This window comes from Leucoraja erinacea, chromosome 37 (genome assembly GCF_028641065.1).
Source record: "Leucoraja erinacea ecotype New England chromosome 37, Leri_hhj_1, whole genome shotgun sequence".
Lineage (NCBI taxonomy): Eukaryota > Metazoa > Chordata > Chondrichthyes > Rajiformes > Rajidae > Leucoraja > Leucoraja erinaceus.
The window spans coordinates 7,974,833-7,989,738 of NC_073413.1; the positions used below are offsets into that span (position 1 = coordinate 7,974,833).

Below are 14,906 nucleotides of genomic sequence, written 5' to 3' on the forward strand. Positions count from 1 at the left end.
GGAAGCAAAACCGCCCAGTCTGTGTAGGAAGAAACATTTACAGGAGTCGGGGAATGATCAGATGAGCCAAATTTATAATAACTAATTCTTCTGAATTAGAAGAGAGATGATGGGGGAAGGGGTTAATACAGATAAGGGTGATGATGTAATTTACCTCATGTTTGGGGCAGTGGGTTGAAGCAGAATTTAAATATTCAAACTTTTTACTTAAAAGGAGGAACTGTAGGACGAAACAGAAATAACAGGGTGAGTAGAATAGATTCAAAATCCCCTTCGAAGACCTGGTTCAGACATTTGTGTCGGCAGGAACTGGAGTTGCTGGTTTACACCGAAGATAGACACAAAATACTAAAGGAAGCTTTTTAAAATGATGAGATGGATAGACAGAGTTGACGTGGAAAAGATTTTCCCACTGAGAGTAGGGAAGATTCAAACAAGGGGACATGACATGAGAATTAAGGGACTGAAGTTTAGGGGTAACATGAGGGGAAACTTCTTTACTCAGAGAGTGGTAGCTGTGTGGAATGAGCTTCCAGTGAAGGTGGTGGAGGCAGGTTCGTTTTTATCATTTTTAAAAATAAATTGGATAGTTATATGGATGGGAAGGGAATGGAGGGTTATGGTCTGAGCGCAGGTATATGGGACTAGGGGAGATTATGTGTTCGGCACGGACTAGAAGGGTCGAGATGGCCTGTTTCCGTGCTGTAATTGTTATATGGTTATATGGAACTCAGCGGTTTGGTCAGCATCTGTGGAGAAAAGGAATAGGGAATGCTTCCGGTCGAGCCTCTTCCTTGGACCCAGTTTCGACCCGAAGCGCCTACAGTCACCGCAGAACTACAGTCACCTTTGCTCAGTCTGCCTTGGCCTACGTGATCTCCCGATTGCCAAACACTTTAACTCCCCCTCCCATTCCCACACTGACCTTTCATTCCTGGACCTCCTCCATTGTCAGAGTGAGGCCAAATGCAAAGTGGAGGAACAGCACCTCATGTTTTGCTTGGGCAACCTACCACCCAGCGGTAAGAATATTGATTCCTCTAACTTCAAGTAAGCTTTGCATCCCCTCTCTCTCTCTCTCTATCCCTCCCCCACCCTAGTTATTGCACTAGCTGAACGGCCATCCTGGTGAGTTTCATTGTCCGCATAACTCATCACCTGGCCCACAGCTAACAATGGATCGTTTCATTGGTGATCATTATTTTTTTGCACATTTTTCATTCATTTGTTCGATATCTCTTTATATCACTGCCTATATCCCTCGTCAAGTCAAGTCAAGTCAAGTTTATTCGCCACATACATAGACGAGATGTGCAGTGAAATGAAAAGTGGCAATGCTTGCGGAATGTGCAAAAAAACTACAAAACAGAATGGAACAGAATCACATATTGACATTTTACAGATTTGTGGGAGGAAAAAAATAAAAACCCAGCAATTTTAAATAGACCACGCAACAGTAAAATGGTACAGTAAAGATAGTCTTCCTTTCGTTCGTCTCCCTTTTCTCTGACTCTCAGTCTGAAGAACAGCCTGGACCAGAAACATTACCCATTCCGTTTCTCCATAGATGCTGCCTGACCCGCTGAGTTACTCCAGCTTTGTGTGTCTATCTACGGTCGTTCTGCAGCAGGTTCCCATCAACCCAGAGGCCACCAGATTACCAGGGAAGAGGCAGAATAAAAGCTACGCGCTCCTGAAATGAAAACCACTGACTGACTTGTTGTGCATCTCTCCTAGGGAGACCATGCGGGAAGTTCTCCATCTCCTTCGAAATACTGGGAATCCTCAGGTGGAATACATAATCCGCACCCTAAAGAAATGGGCCAAAGACAACCGAGTGGCTATCTAAATGTGGTGAGAGACAGGGCAATGAATGAATGAATTCGGCTGACACTCTGGATGGAGCTGTGGCTTTAAATGGTTTGTTTCTGATTTTTCCCAGGAACCCGTGGGCTGTCATTACAGGGCCCCAAAGAACAAAGAGTTCGCACAAAGTGAAATATTGCAACGTGGCCCTCTGTGGGAAAACACTTGCTTCTTTCACACTGGCTATAAGTAATTTACATTTAAATTGCTTTCGATACAGTTTTTAATTCCATCTTTTTTTCTCATCCTCGATTTGTGGATGGAGAATGGATCAAATATTTCAGCACCTGTGCCGCACAATCACACAGGCACCGATTTATTTTCTCCACGTCCGTTAATGTGAACAGAGAAAGGTTGCAGGTCAGCACTTGTGGGCTGCATGGTTCTCAAGTGGGTTCATAAATTACAAAACCTCCTTCATATCCTTTGCAGGGTTGTTGTTGTTGTCAACGCCACTCCCTTCCCCCATTCACCCATTAAAGCATGAACAGGAAAGTTTCATTCGGAGCCACAGGCATCTGCCTTCTGCTCACTGATTTCACTGCGTGCGTGTGTGTGTGTGTGTGTGTGTGTGTGAGATTGGGCTGTGTGTCAGCCAGTGCAGCAGGATGAGCAAGATTATCGTTTAAAACAAAGGTGGCCGCAGGAATCTAGCACCAGCAACGAAATGTGTGACAACGGAGGCCAGTTACAGCTTTAAGCTGCCCCCCCCACCCACCACCTCCATGGTTTTCCACCCACTAAATGGATAGAATAAGCAAGGCAAATCCATGAATCAGCAGAAATGGATCTGAAAGGCATCAGGCAACCCACATGGGGTGCTCAATCATTGTCAGTGTGAGACGATCGCCAACTATGCGGTTGGGAACAGGGAGATGCTCAGAGCTGGAAAATAATGTACAGTGCCGCATGACTAGATATGGGTGTGTGCTTGTACTTGCCTTTCCTGGTGCGCTGTGTTGTGAGGTGTGTTCTGTATGGAGTAGCTTGCAGACATCGCCAAGACATGCAGGCAAAGACTGGTTATTTTCGTGAGGCACCAGGGTGTGTCCCATGCCTGAAGGACCGTACTAATCCACACTTCGAGGAGAACGCTGTCCCACAAAATTCTGTTTAACACTGTCCCCCATCTGTTTAAAACAATATTGATATTAACGACACTACAGTTTTCCGAATGTTCTTTCTTCGTATATTTACATTCCTCTTGTATAATTAATACCTTTGAACAAAAATTTGTAACTTATTTTATGTAAATAAAATATTAGTTTCTGACATTCGTTTTGGTATTGGTTTATTATTGTCCCCCAAACCACAATATGGTGAAATACTTTGTTTTGTGTGCTATCCAGGTAACATACCATATACATAAGTATATCAAGAGAGAAAAAGAAACTGAATGCAGAGTATAGGGGTTACAGCTACGGAGGAAGTGCAAGGCTGCAAATGCTTTTAACTACCAGAGATGAAGAAGGATGTTTGTTTCAGAATGGTTGTTCATAGAAAATAGGTGCAGGAGTAGGCCTTTTGGTCCTTCGAGTCAGCACCGCCATTCAATATGATCATGGCTGATCATCCAAAATCAGTGGTACACAAAATTGCTGGAGAAACTCAGCTGGTGCAGCAGCATCTATGGAGCAAAGGAAATAGGCGACGTTTCGGGCCGAAACCCTTCTTCAGTCTGAAGAAGGGTTTCGGCCCGAAACGTCGCCTATTTCCTTCGCTCCATAGATACTGCTGCACCAGCTGCGTTTCTCCAGCAATTTTGTGTACCTTCGATCTTCCAGCATCTGCAGTTCCTTCTTGAACACATCCAAAATCAGTACCCCATTCCTGCTTTCTCCTCATATTGTAATTAATTTAATTGTAATGTGATTAATTTATTAACCAAGTATGTAAGCATACAAGAATTAGATTTGCCAACAGTCATACAAAAAAGCAACAAGATACATAACTGCATAAAAATTAAACATAGACTTAAACAGCCTCCACAACGGCGTGTGAGAATCCCCAGGACACATAGCCATCAGTTTGATGTCCAGAGCACAAACACGCTCCTTCACCGTGATGTGACCAGTTGTACCTACTGCTGTCACTCTCTCTGCAGTCCTTGTCCGCCGAAACAGTCAGAAAGCCGTCCACACTCGCACTAAACTCCGGGATATCCTCATGGAGCTAGGCCCCAGCAAAACACCGAGATCACTGCACTCATGGCACTCCGTCCGAGTCCTCACCAGTGCAGGCAGCACATCCATCTTGTTTTTTCGGCGACCTCACATTCCCCACTGTGATGGAAGGCAAATAACTTGTACCTCCTTTTCTCCCACGGTGGGGCCAATCAAAACTTCCGCAGTTGGGGCGATCGAAGCTCCCGCGAATGGGAGCTTGAATCTTCCAAAATTCACAATCAGTTCCTTGGTCTTCGGTTCCTTGGGTTCGACACCAATTATGGGTGCTGTCTGTACGGAGAGTGTACATTCTACCCGCGACCGCGTGGGTTTACTCCGAGATCTTCGGTTTTCTCCCACACTCCAAAGATGTACAGGTCTGTAGGTTAATTGGCTTAATGTAAGTAAATTGTCCCTAGTGCCGTGTTAATGTGCAGGGAAGCTGGTCGGTGCGGACCCGGTGGGCCAAATGTCTGTTTCCGCACTGTATCTCTAAACTAAAATTACTGACATTGAGAGTCAGGTTGCTGTGCTGGTCCATTTGGTCAGTCAATCAATCTCACTTCTATACCATGTCTCATCATCACATGTAAGCCAGTTACCAAGAAATGTTTCTTATAGGAACATATAAAATTATAAAAGGACTGGACAAGCTAGATGCAGGAAAAATGTTCCCAATGGTGGGCGAGTCCAGAACCAGGGGCCACAGTCTTAGAATAAAGGGGAGGTCATTTAAGACTGAGGTGAGAAAAAACTTTTTCACCCAGAGAGTTGTGAATTTATGGAATTCCCTGCCACAGAGGGCTGTGGAAGCCAAAACACTGGATGGATTTAAGAGAGAGTTAGATAGAGCTCTAGGGGCTGGTGGAGTCAAGGGATATGGGGAGAAGGCAGGCACGGGTTATTGATACGGGACGATCACCCATGATCACAATGAATGGCGGTGCTGGCTCGAAGGGCCAAATGGCCTCCTCCTGCACCTATTTTCTATGTCTATGTCTAAAACTCTTTTCCAAGCAAAATTATTGGGCAAAGTCTTTCAGCTAAAGCTATGACGTCATCAAAGGCAGGGTTGCCGTGACGCACTGTTAGACCGCCGTGACGTAATGTTAGACCGCCGTGACGTAATGTTAGACCGCCGTGACGTAATGTTAGACCGCCGTGACGTAATGTTAGACCGCCGTGACGTAATGTTAGACCGCCGTGACGTAATGTTAGACCGCCGTGACGTAATGTTAGACCGCCGTGACGTAATGTTAGACCGCCGTGACGTAATGTTAGACCGTCGTGACGTAATGTTAGACCGCCGTGACGTAATGTTAGACCGCCGTGACGTAATGTTAGACCGCCGTGACGTAATGTTAGACCGCCGTGACGTAATGTTAGACCGCCGTGACGTAATGTTAGACCGCCGTGACGTAATGTTAGACCGCCGTGACGTAATGTTAGACCGTCGTGACGTAATGTTAGACCGTCGTGACGTAATGTTAGACCGCCGTGACGTAATGTTAGACCGCCGTGACGTAATGTTAGACCGCCGTGACGCACTGTTAGACCGCCGTGACGTAAGTTAGACCGCCGTGACGAGTTAGCGTGACGTAGCGCGTCGAGCGTGACGTAGAGCACGCATTGCCGTGACGTCGGGACGCGCAAGATGGCGGCGCTGGTGCGGGCTCTGTGAGGGGAGGGGGGGTTGGATCGCGCTTGCAGCGGCTCAGCGGCCTGGCGCCGGCCCCCGGCCCCCGGCTCGGCCACAGCCCCCGGCCCGCTCAGACATGTCCGAACCGCGGAGGGTGGCCTTCAACACCGTGAGCGTTCCTCCCGACGCCCTGCCCGCGCCTCCCGCCCGCCGCCGCCGCCGCCGCCGCCGCCCCCAAGAAGAAGCGGAGAGAGGAGCGGGGCGACCAGGGCAACGTGCGCTTCGGCCTGAAGCTGAGCGAGCCCAGCGACCGCAGCCACACCGAGTACAACTACAACGAGCTGCTGCGGGAGGTCAAGGTAGGAGCGAGCTCCGTCTCCGTGCATCTCCCCCCCGGCTCCGTGGGGACAATTGCTGCTCCAGTCACCACACTGTCATTGATTCATCTCCCAGGCCCCCATTGATGGCACCGTCCACCCGCTGTCATCCCCGCCTGGCCCTACAGTGTGGCTGACCCCCTCCTCCACATCCAACTGAGATATGCACCCCATAGATCCCATGAACAGTCCTCCCCTTGATCCAGCCATCATTCCCTTTAACTCAGTTACACCCACGTTATCCATTGAACCTCCACCGTTGCTCCACTCTCCTAGTGATGTGTACCCGATTAATCCCTTGAACTTGCCCCCTCCGCTTGATCCAGCCATCGTTCCCTTTAACTCAGTTACAGCCACGTTATCCATTGAACCCCCACCGTTGCTCCACTCTCCTAGTGATGTGTACCCGATTAATCCCTTGAACTTGCCCCCTCCGCTTGATCCAGCCATCGTTCCCTTTAACTCAGTTACAGCCACGTTATCCATTGAACCTCCACCGTTGTTCCACTCTCTTAGTGATGTGTACCCGATTAATCCCTTGAACTTGCCCCCTCCCCGCCTGGAGAAGGGTTTCGGCCCGAAACGTTGCCTATTTCCTTCGCTCCATAGATGCTGCTGCTCCCGCTGAGTTTCTCCAGCTTTTCTGTGTAACCATCCATTAAACCTCCACCGTTGCTCCACTCTCCTAGTGATGTGTACCCGATTAATCCCTTGAACTTGCCCCCTCCCCTTTGATCCAGCCTATTCCTTCTCTCCAGAGATGCTGACTGTCCCGCTGAGTTACTCCAACCTTTTGTGTCTATCATTCCCTTTAACGCAGCGAGAGCCACTCTACCCATTGTCCCTCCATCCTTGCTCCTATCCCTTGAACTTGCCCCCTCCCCTTTGATCCAGCCCATTCCTTCTCTCCAGAGATGCTGTCTGTCCCGCTGAGTTACTGTGGAGGAGGGGGGTCACAAACGCCAACATTTTGTGTCTATCATTTCCTTGAACTCGGCTAGAGCCACTCTACCCACTGTCCCTCCATCATTGCTCCTCTCTCCCAGTCCAGCTGAGATGTGCATCCCGATGATCCCATGAACTTGTGCCCCCCCCCCCCCCCTCATCTGGCCACCATTCTCTTTAAATTTAGTTAGCACGCAACAAAAGCTTTTCACTGTACCATGGTACACATGACAATAAGTTGGAGCCACGCTACCCATCGACCCTCCATCATTGCTCCTCTCACCAAGTCCAGCTGAGATGTGCTCCCCATTGCTCACTCTGAACTTTTACCTTGTCATGCTCTTTCCCCCTCCCCTTTGAACCAGCCTTCACCGCCTTAAATCTCGCTGGAGTTACACTACCCATTGATCCTGGCTATCACTCCGTCCCTGTCTTGCTGAGATGAGTGCCCCATTGATCTCACTGCACTGTAGCCATCTCGTCACTCTGCTGCATTATGCGCCCCCCCCCCCAATCCTGCTATCATTCCCTTTAACCCACTTGAGTCATGCCACGCATTGAACCCAACATCACCCCTTTGTTGACCCTGCCAAGATGTGTTTCCCATTGACTGATAGGCAGCGCTGGATGACTCCCTTCACTCTACCTCCTTATGTAATCATGTATTGTCTTTCTGCTGACTGGTTAGCACACCACGAAAGCTTTTCACTGTACCTCAGTACACGTTACAATAAACTAAACTGAACTCATGATCACCATTGACTTGCCGGGATTGGATCTACATTGACCGATGGAGCATACACCGTTGTCATTTTCACCACCCGTCCTCCATCGTCCCCATTGATTGTGCTGAGTTGAAAGCCCCGTTGATGCACTGAATCACACCCTTCATTCTAAATCATACCCTCTCCATTGACCCCAATGAGTTATCCCCATACTATTCAGATCCTGTCGTCACTTGAAAGTGCGCACCAGCAGACTCAGAAACAGCTTCTCCCCCTCCGTAATCAGGCTCCGTAAGGGCCCTTCCATAAACTAGGATACTGTTTGATTCACCTCTACTCCATTGCACACATTGGACTTTGTCCAAGGAACTGATGCGCTATAATGCTGAGAACTGTATTCTGTATCTTCCGCTTTGCTCCATCTGGTGTACTTGAGTTTGAACGGAACAGATGGCTGTGGAGGCCAAGCCAATTAATATTTTTAAGGTGGAGATTGACAGATTCTTGATTACTAAGGATGTCAGGGGCTATGGGGAGAAGGCAGGCGTATGGGGTTGAGAGGGGAAGATAGATCACCCATGATTGAATGGCGGGGTATGGGCCGAATGGTTTAAATCTGCTCGGAGAACTTATGAACTGATGATTGTATCTATGTACGGCATATCTGGTTGAATTGTAGGCAAAACAAAACTTTTCACTGTACCTTGGTACTTGTTCGTTCGTTCGTGTGTCAGACGATGTAGCTCGCTGTTGGCTTCTGTTGTCGTCCAACATGTTGACAGAATTTTTTGACAATGATAAACCTGAGACTCTACCTCTGTGAGTTGACCCACCCATTGGCCCTGGCATGTCACTTTCTCCTTTCACCCTATTTGCCCCATTTCCCCTTTAAGAATAAAGGGTAAGCCATTTAGAACGGAGACGAGGAAACACTTTTTCTCACAGAGAGTGGCGAGTCTGTGGAATTCTCTGCCTCAGAGGGTGGTGGAGGCAGGTTCTCTGGATGCTTTCAAGAGAGAGCTAGATAGGGCTCTTAAAGATAGCAGAGTCATGGGATATGGGGAAAAGGCAGGAACGAGGTACTGATTGGGGGATGATCAACCATGATCACATTGAATGGCAGTGAAGGCTTGAAGAGCCGAATGGCCTACTCCTGCGTTTATTGTCTTATCGTCCTCCTCTCCCCATGAACCCCACTACATCGCCACCTCTCTACACCATTCATCAACATCCTATCCATCACTTCCATCGTCATGTCAACAACCCCTTGAACCCCCCACCCCCCCCTGACTTTCACCCACATCCCTTCTGTACCCTTATCCCATCCCCCTCAGGCCCTCTAATCTTCTTTCCTCCAAGGATTTCTGTACCATTGCCATCCCGTGGATAATTCCATTGTCCCAGTTAAACCCTCATCTCCTACCATGGGCCCTTGTTATCCTGAATGATGACAAATCTTCTCCATACCACCGATTCTCCAAATACCCCAAGCCATCTCTACCAACTCCAAACTTTATTCACCTAAACCGACTCCTTGTCCTTCCAGAAAGGGGCTTCAGCCTGTTTCCCATCTTCTTAACACAAATTGCAGTTGACTATTTTCCCTCATTGAACGGTGACCATTTTGGCCTTTGTGTTTAATATTTCACTGTAATCAAAACGTGGAGCTTTGAGATCTGGATCAGACAGCGGTCAATAGGAGATAGCGGGAAATGAGTTAATTTGTTGCTGCTTTGAACAATGCTTTCTCTCACTGAGAAATTGCTGGAGAATCCCACTGCTGCCGGCATTGTTATTCTGTAGAGCTGCCTCGTTGCTTTGTCTGTGTCTTGGTTGACAGCTGAATTAATGCTTCTCTCTGAAATAACAAGGAGGGTCATCGTAGATCATTGAATTAAACGTCTGAATCATCAGCGTGGCTTTGTCAGGAGTTAGATCCTGATAACTGGTTATCAAAAAAAAACTTGTGCTTTTCATATAATACTTTTCACATCCTAGAGCTCTTTGAGGCAGATCCTGTTGTAGGATTTGTTGGCAGTCAGTTAATGCGTAGTTGTGGCCCGCTAGTGGCAATGTTATAATGACCTGTTTACAGGAGTTATCTGGAGGATAAATACTGGCAAGGATGCAGGGGATATCCTGGTTTTCTATGAATAGTACAAATAATTATTTTATATTTGCTTGAGACAGCAAAGCTGATCTTAGTTTAATGCTACATCTAAGAAAACAAAACGCTTGCTTAAAAGATACTAAGTGCTGGAGTAACTCAGCGAGTCTGGCAGCATCTTTGGAAAGAGTGGATAGGCGACGTTTGGGTCTGGCTGCTTCGTACTGGAGTGTCAGCCCTGATTTCTGTGTTATGATTTGGAAAAATAAAGTTGCGGGACAGATCTAATGAAACGGCAAAACAGTGAACAGTGAAACGGCAAAGGGGTGAATAGCCTCTGACTTTCATTAATATTCCTAAAATGATTTGTGGTCAAGATATTTTCTTGTGCAAAAACTTCCTTGAAATTCAGGTGGTTGAACAGTCTGCAGAATTATTTTTCCCCATTGAATTAACTTACATGTCAGGATACATCAGGTTTAATTTTTTTTTTGCCATCAGTCAAGGTTAAAATTCCTGTACCCTTGCCGATATAGTTTGTGGTTTTACTGAGTGTTGAAAGTTTTGATATTGTGGGACTAGTGTGCTGTGACATTTTGATTCTTGTGAAATGTTGTTCTTATGATTCTTGTGATTCTTGTTAATAACTACCAGATGCATTAGGAAGCATTTGGTGTACAATTAGTCTACTGCACGTCATTAAAATTTAAGCTTATTTTTCTTCTCTCCCTCAGCCAAACATTTTTTTTTCCCTATTTTGCACTTTGATTTTTGGTTCTTCTGGTAGATGCCAACACATGCTGTGGTTAGTTTAGATTAGTGCATGTTTTTTGCCAACTATCCTGCCCAAGCATCTTTTATTGGCCTGGATATTGTTATTGATTTTGTTTTGCTTTTTAACTATGAAAAACATTGGATACTGAGTTGGATGATCAGCCATGATCATATTGAATGGCGGTGCAGGGCCGAATGGCCTACTCCTGCACCTATTTTCTATGTTTCTATGTTTCACAATTTACACAAACAATTTTTTTAAATCTGAAGTAATTTTTTTTTTTAAGATCTGTAATGGATACAGAAAATGCCAGGAAAACTAAGCAGGTTTGATGAACATTCCCAAACTTGAAATGTTAACTGTTTCTCTTTCCATAATGCTGCCAGGCTCGCTGCGTTTTGCCAGCATGTTCTGTCACTTGCACATAAAGTTTGGCCAAAGACTTCTCTATTGTGGACACTAATGCAAAGTTATCTTTGGCGGGACTGTCATATGCTGAGAGAATGGAGCAGCTGGGCTTGTACACTCTGGAGTTTAGAAGGATGAGAGGTAATCTCATTGAAACATATAAGATTGTTAAGGGTTTGGACACGCTAGAGGCAGGAAACATGTTCCCGATGTTGGGGGAGTCCAGAACCAGGGGCCACAGTTTAAGAATAAGGAGTAAGCCATTTAGAACGGAGACGAGGAAACACTTTTTCTCACAGAGTGGTGAGTCTGGAATTCTCTGCCTCAGAGGGCGGTGGAGGCATGTTCTCTGGATGCTTTCAAGAGAGAGCTAGATAGGGCTCTTAAAAATAGCAGAGCCAGGGGATATAGGGAGAAGGCAGGAACGGGGTAATGATTGAGGATGATCAGCCATGATCACATTGAATGGCGGTACTGGCTCGAAGAGCCAAATGGCCTACTCCTGCACCTATTGCCTATTGTAACCAAGAAGGTACACTCCTTGGAGGAGTGCAGTCACTGCGGATGGTGGAAAGGGGTGGAGATGGAGGTGGCAGAGACAGAGGGATTGAGAGGAGAGAAAAGCATCTTACTGGAGGCTGCATGCCTCCGCAGATGCTGCTTGTATTTCAAATTTGCAGTTTATTTTGTTGCTCCAGATGCTAGCATCTGCAGTCTCATATGTGTGTTTGGATTGATTTGCAGGACCACCTCTGAGATTATGATGACTCTTGGGATTGGAGTTATTCATAGGTGTGTGAAAACCAAATGCAGCCTTACTTCTAGTTCATTGTAATAATTTGGGGAGGACTTGCCATTCCAATTTGAACAGATTGCTAAATATTGTTGGGAATGCAAGATCTTCCACTTAGTTTAAGAAAAGCACAATGTGTTGTGTAACTGCTAAATTGCATCTTACAGATTATTTGAAATATTTCCATCATAGCAATAAAAAAAGAGACCGTCCGATGGTCCCTTGGGCTGCTGCTGTTGTCACTGTGATCCTGTTATGCATATTGCAGTCAATTGTGAGTCCTTCTCCAAGATGGGTGAGGAGAACCAGGTGCTCGTAACATTGGGGAGATAAGAGTTGAATTCTTTTATCTTCCAGTTGTACACTTATTTGGTCTAGTTGTTGCAGCTTCTCCCATACGTGATCATGTACGTCCGTATTTAGTTATCAAGAGACAATGCACAGAAACAAGCCCTTCAGCTGATTATCAAGCATCCAGTCTTTCACTAAACTTCCATGATCCATCTTATTCTCCCCACATCCCTGCAAATCTCCCCCCCACCCCACCACATCCCCCAATTTCTAGCACTCATCTACACACTGGTCACAATTCACAGTGGTCTGTTAACCTATGGACTTATCCCTCGTATCTTTTGGAGTGTGGGAGGAAACGGGATTACCCTGAAGCGACCCGCGTGAAATGGGGAACATGTGCGATTGTACAGCGTATGTATAGTGATGGCACCAAAGGTGGAGATTGCTGGAGCTGCTGTGCCAATAAGCCACCCTTGGATCTCCTGTGGTCTCTGTACGTTAGTTCCTCAGTGGGAATTCAGTGCAGGTACCCAGGTGAGGTGACAAGAAAGCATTTTCATTTCAGGTGCTTCATCAGTCTTGCGTACATCTCAACAGATCTCTTTTTTTTTTGTTTCAACAGAGAAATTCAACCAACCCTGATGTTCCTTTCAATAATGAAGAGAAAGAACGGAAAGAAGTGGAAGCTATCGCAAAGAAACTTGAGGAAAAATATGTAAGTGTATACACACTTGTGTGCAAGTGGTACAATACAGAGAGTTAGATTTAGTTCTTAGGGCTAAAGGAAGCAAGGGATATGGGGAGAAAGCAGGAACGACGTACAGATTTTAGATGATGAGCCATGATCACATTAAATGGCGGTGCTGGCTCAAAGGGCCGAATGGCCTACTCCTGTACCTATTTTTCTATGTTTCTATGTAAAATCTTTTATTGAGGTGAAACATCTCAATTTTCTTCAAGCAAATAAACCTGCATCTTTATCATCCCAAAGTTTTTTCAAAAGCACTTTGATACTTTTGTAATGCAGTGATATTATAATGCAGGAAATGTGGTGGCCAATTCACATACAGCAAGATCCCCCCTCCCACAAACAACTTCATAATCAGTTGTTGGTTGAGGGATAGATGTCAACTGATTATTTACGTCCACCTAAGACCTCAATTTGACATCTCAACCAATACTGACATTGCAGGGAAGATCCATTCCCTAATTCATTCATCATCGTTGGAAACATTAGCGACGCAGTGGTGCTGGTTTCCGACGGGAACGGTGACGGACGCACCACACATCTCTGTCCTCCAGTTCCTGCGGACTTCCGTCACTGGAAGTGTAGGATTTTGGTGTGTGTGCTTTATCGTCATTCCTTACAATGCCGTGTACAACAGCGAACGCAACTTCCGTTGGCTCGCTAGAAACTCGTCCGCCCTTTTACAGGTCTTGTTTCTGGTTTTGCTGGGGGTCCATTGCCCCCCCCCCCCCCTCCTCAACTGGCCAACTATCCGACCATGGAGCAGGTAGCACGGGATTACATGGTACACGTGGCGAGGGGAACTCCCCCCGACCTGACAAAGAAGAAATGATCTGTATATCTGTACAGCAGTGGTTTAAATTGTGCCCTGTGGATCTTGGTATTACAGAAATAAAGAGCCACAGGATATAATGCGGCAACACTTAAGCCATCTGAGCATGAACTCCATGCCTGAAAAATTGCTATCCCAATCGCATGATAATTTCCACGGTCTTTCATCACTCTGTCGCAGACCTGTAAATACATTACTTCTCCCAAGCAACTGCTGGGTAGATTGTGAGATTGAACTGACAGCAAGGGTTGATTTTCAAATTTGTGTTGCGCAAGTGCCTGGCTAATCAGACAATGATAAATGGGCATTGGCGATACCCAGCCAACCTAGCCAGTGATCGGGGCATAGCCACCTGGCCTGCACCGGGGGATAAATGTCCAACAGGATATCGACTGACTTGCTCCAGTCTGGCAGATAATCCCTTGTCTCCTTGATGACAAGTGAATTGATCAACTTGCCTTAATTTCAGGGTCAGAAGAACCACAAGCGACGGAAAGACCGCATGCAGGATTTAATTGACATGGGTTATGGCTACGATGACACAGATCCATTCATTGACAACTCTGAAGCGGTGAGTATTGGTCCATGGGGAAACGAGTCCCCGTCTATTTAGTTAATGTCGAATAAGTGGATGTGGAGAGGATGTTTACACGAGGTTGAGAGTCCAGGACCAGAGGTCACAGCCTCAGAATTCAAGGACTTTCCTTTAGGAAGGAGATGAGGAGGAATTTCTTCAGTCAGAGGGGGGTGAATCCGTGGACTTTGCCATAGAAGGCTGTGGAGGGCAAGTCAGTGGTTATTTTTAAGGCAGTGATAGATAGATTCTTGATTAGTATGGGTGTCAGGGGTAATGGGGAGAAGGCAGGAGAATGGGGTTAGGAGGGAGAGATAGATCAGCCATAATTGAATGGCTGAGTAGACTTGATGGGCCGAATGGCTTAATTCTACTCCTATCACTTCTATGACCTTAATTTCATGTTTGTGTGGGGCCTCTCTGCATTGTTCAGTAGCAGCACCAATTGTAATAAGTGTGGTTAGAATCATAAAATCATTGGTTATAGCAGAACTATTAGTAACAAACTTCCCCATATCAAAGAAGGTCGTCAAAATAGTTCCGTTTACTTCATGTGATATGAAGGATGAACCAAGTGAACTGTGCACAGGAAAAGTTATGAGTCCTGATGGCATCTTGACTTACAATGCTGTTGAGGTGGTCCAGAACTAGCTGTGTC

General features: G+C 46.2%; 2 protein-coding genes and 1 long non-coding RNA gene across 5 annotated transcripts in view; 2 read left to right on the forward strand and 1 right to left on the reverse strand.

Moving 5' to 3' along the window:
• Window positions 1-3,136, forward strand: part of ift56 (intraflagellar transport 56) — a 31,885-nt gene extending 28,749 nt beyond the window's left edge. For 2 of the 3 annotated variants that reach the window (XM_055663255.1, XM_055663257.1), the window contains one exon: window positions 1,738-3,136. In XM_055663255.1, the coding sequence (XP_055519230.1) occupies window positions 1,738-1,849 (112 nt within the window). In that variant the 3' untranslated portion in view covers window positions 1,850-3,136. The remainder of the gene's footprint in view (window positions 1-1,737) is intronic. The other variant, XM_055663256.1, reaches the window with a different exon arrangement.
• A 455-nt stretch (window positions 3,137-3,591) lies between these two features.
• On the reverse strand, window positions 3,592-7,827 carry LOC129713892 (uncharacterized). The gene is made up of 3 exons (XR_008726290.1): window positions 6,712-7,827; window positions 6,098-6,538; window positions 3,592-4,410 (listed from the first exon to the last, which is right to left on the reverse strand). It is a non-coding gene; the product is annotated as an uncharacterized LOC129713892 (long non-coding RNA).
• The window catches only part of LOC129713891 (ubinuclein-2-like), a 40,382-nt gene continuing 31,161 nt past the window's right edge, over window positions 5,686-14,906 (forward strand). The window contains 4 exon segments of the mRNA XM_055663258.1: window positions 5,686-5,877; window positions 5,879-6,029; window positions 12,717-12,809; window positions 14,144-14,245. Of these exon segments, the coding sequence (XP_055519233.1) occupies window positions 5,807-5,877; window positions 5,879-6,029; window positions 12,717-12,809; window positions 14,144-14,245 (417 nt within the window). The 5' untranslated portion in view covers window positions 5,686-5,806.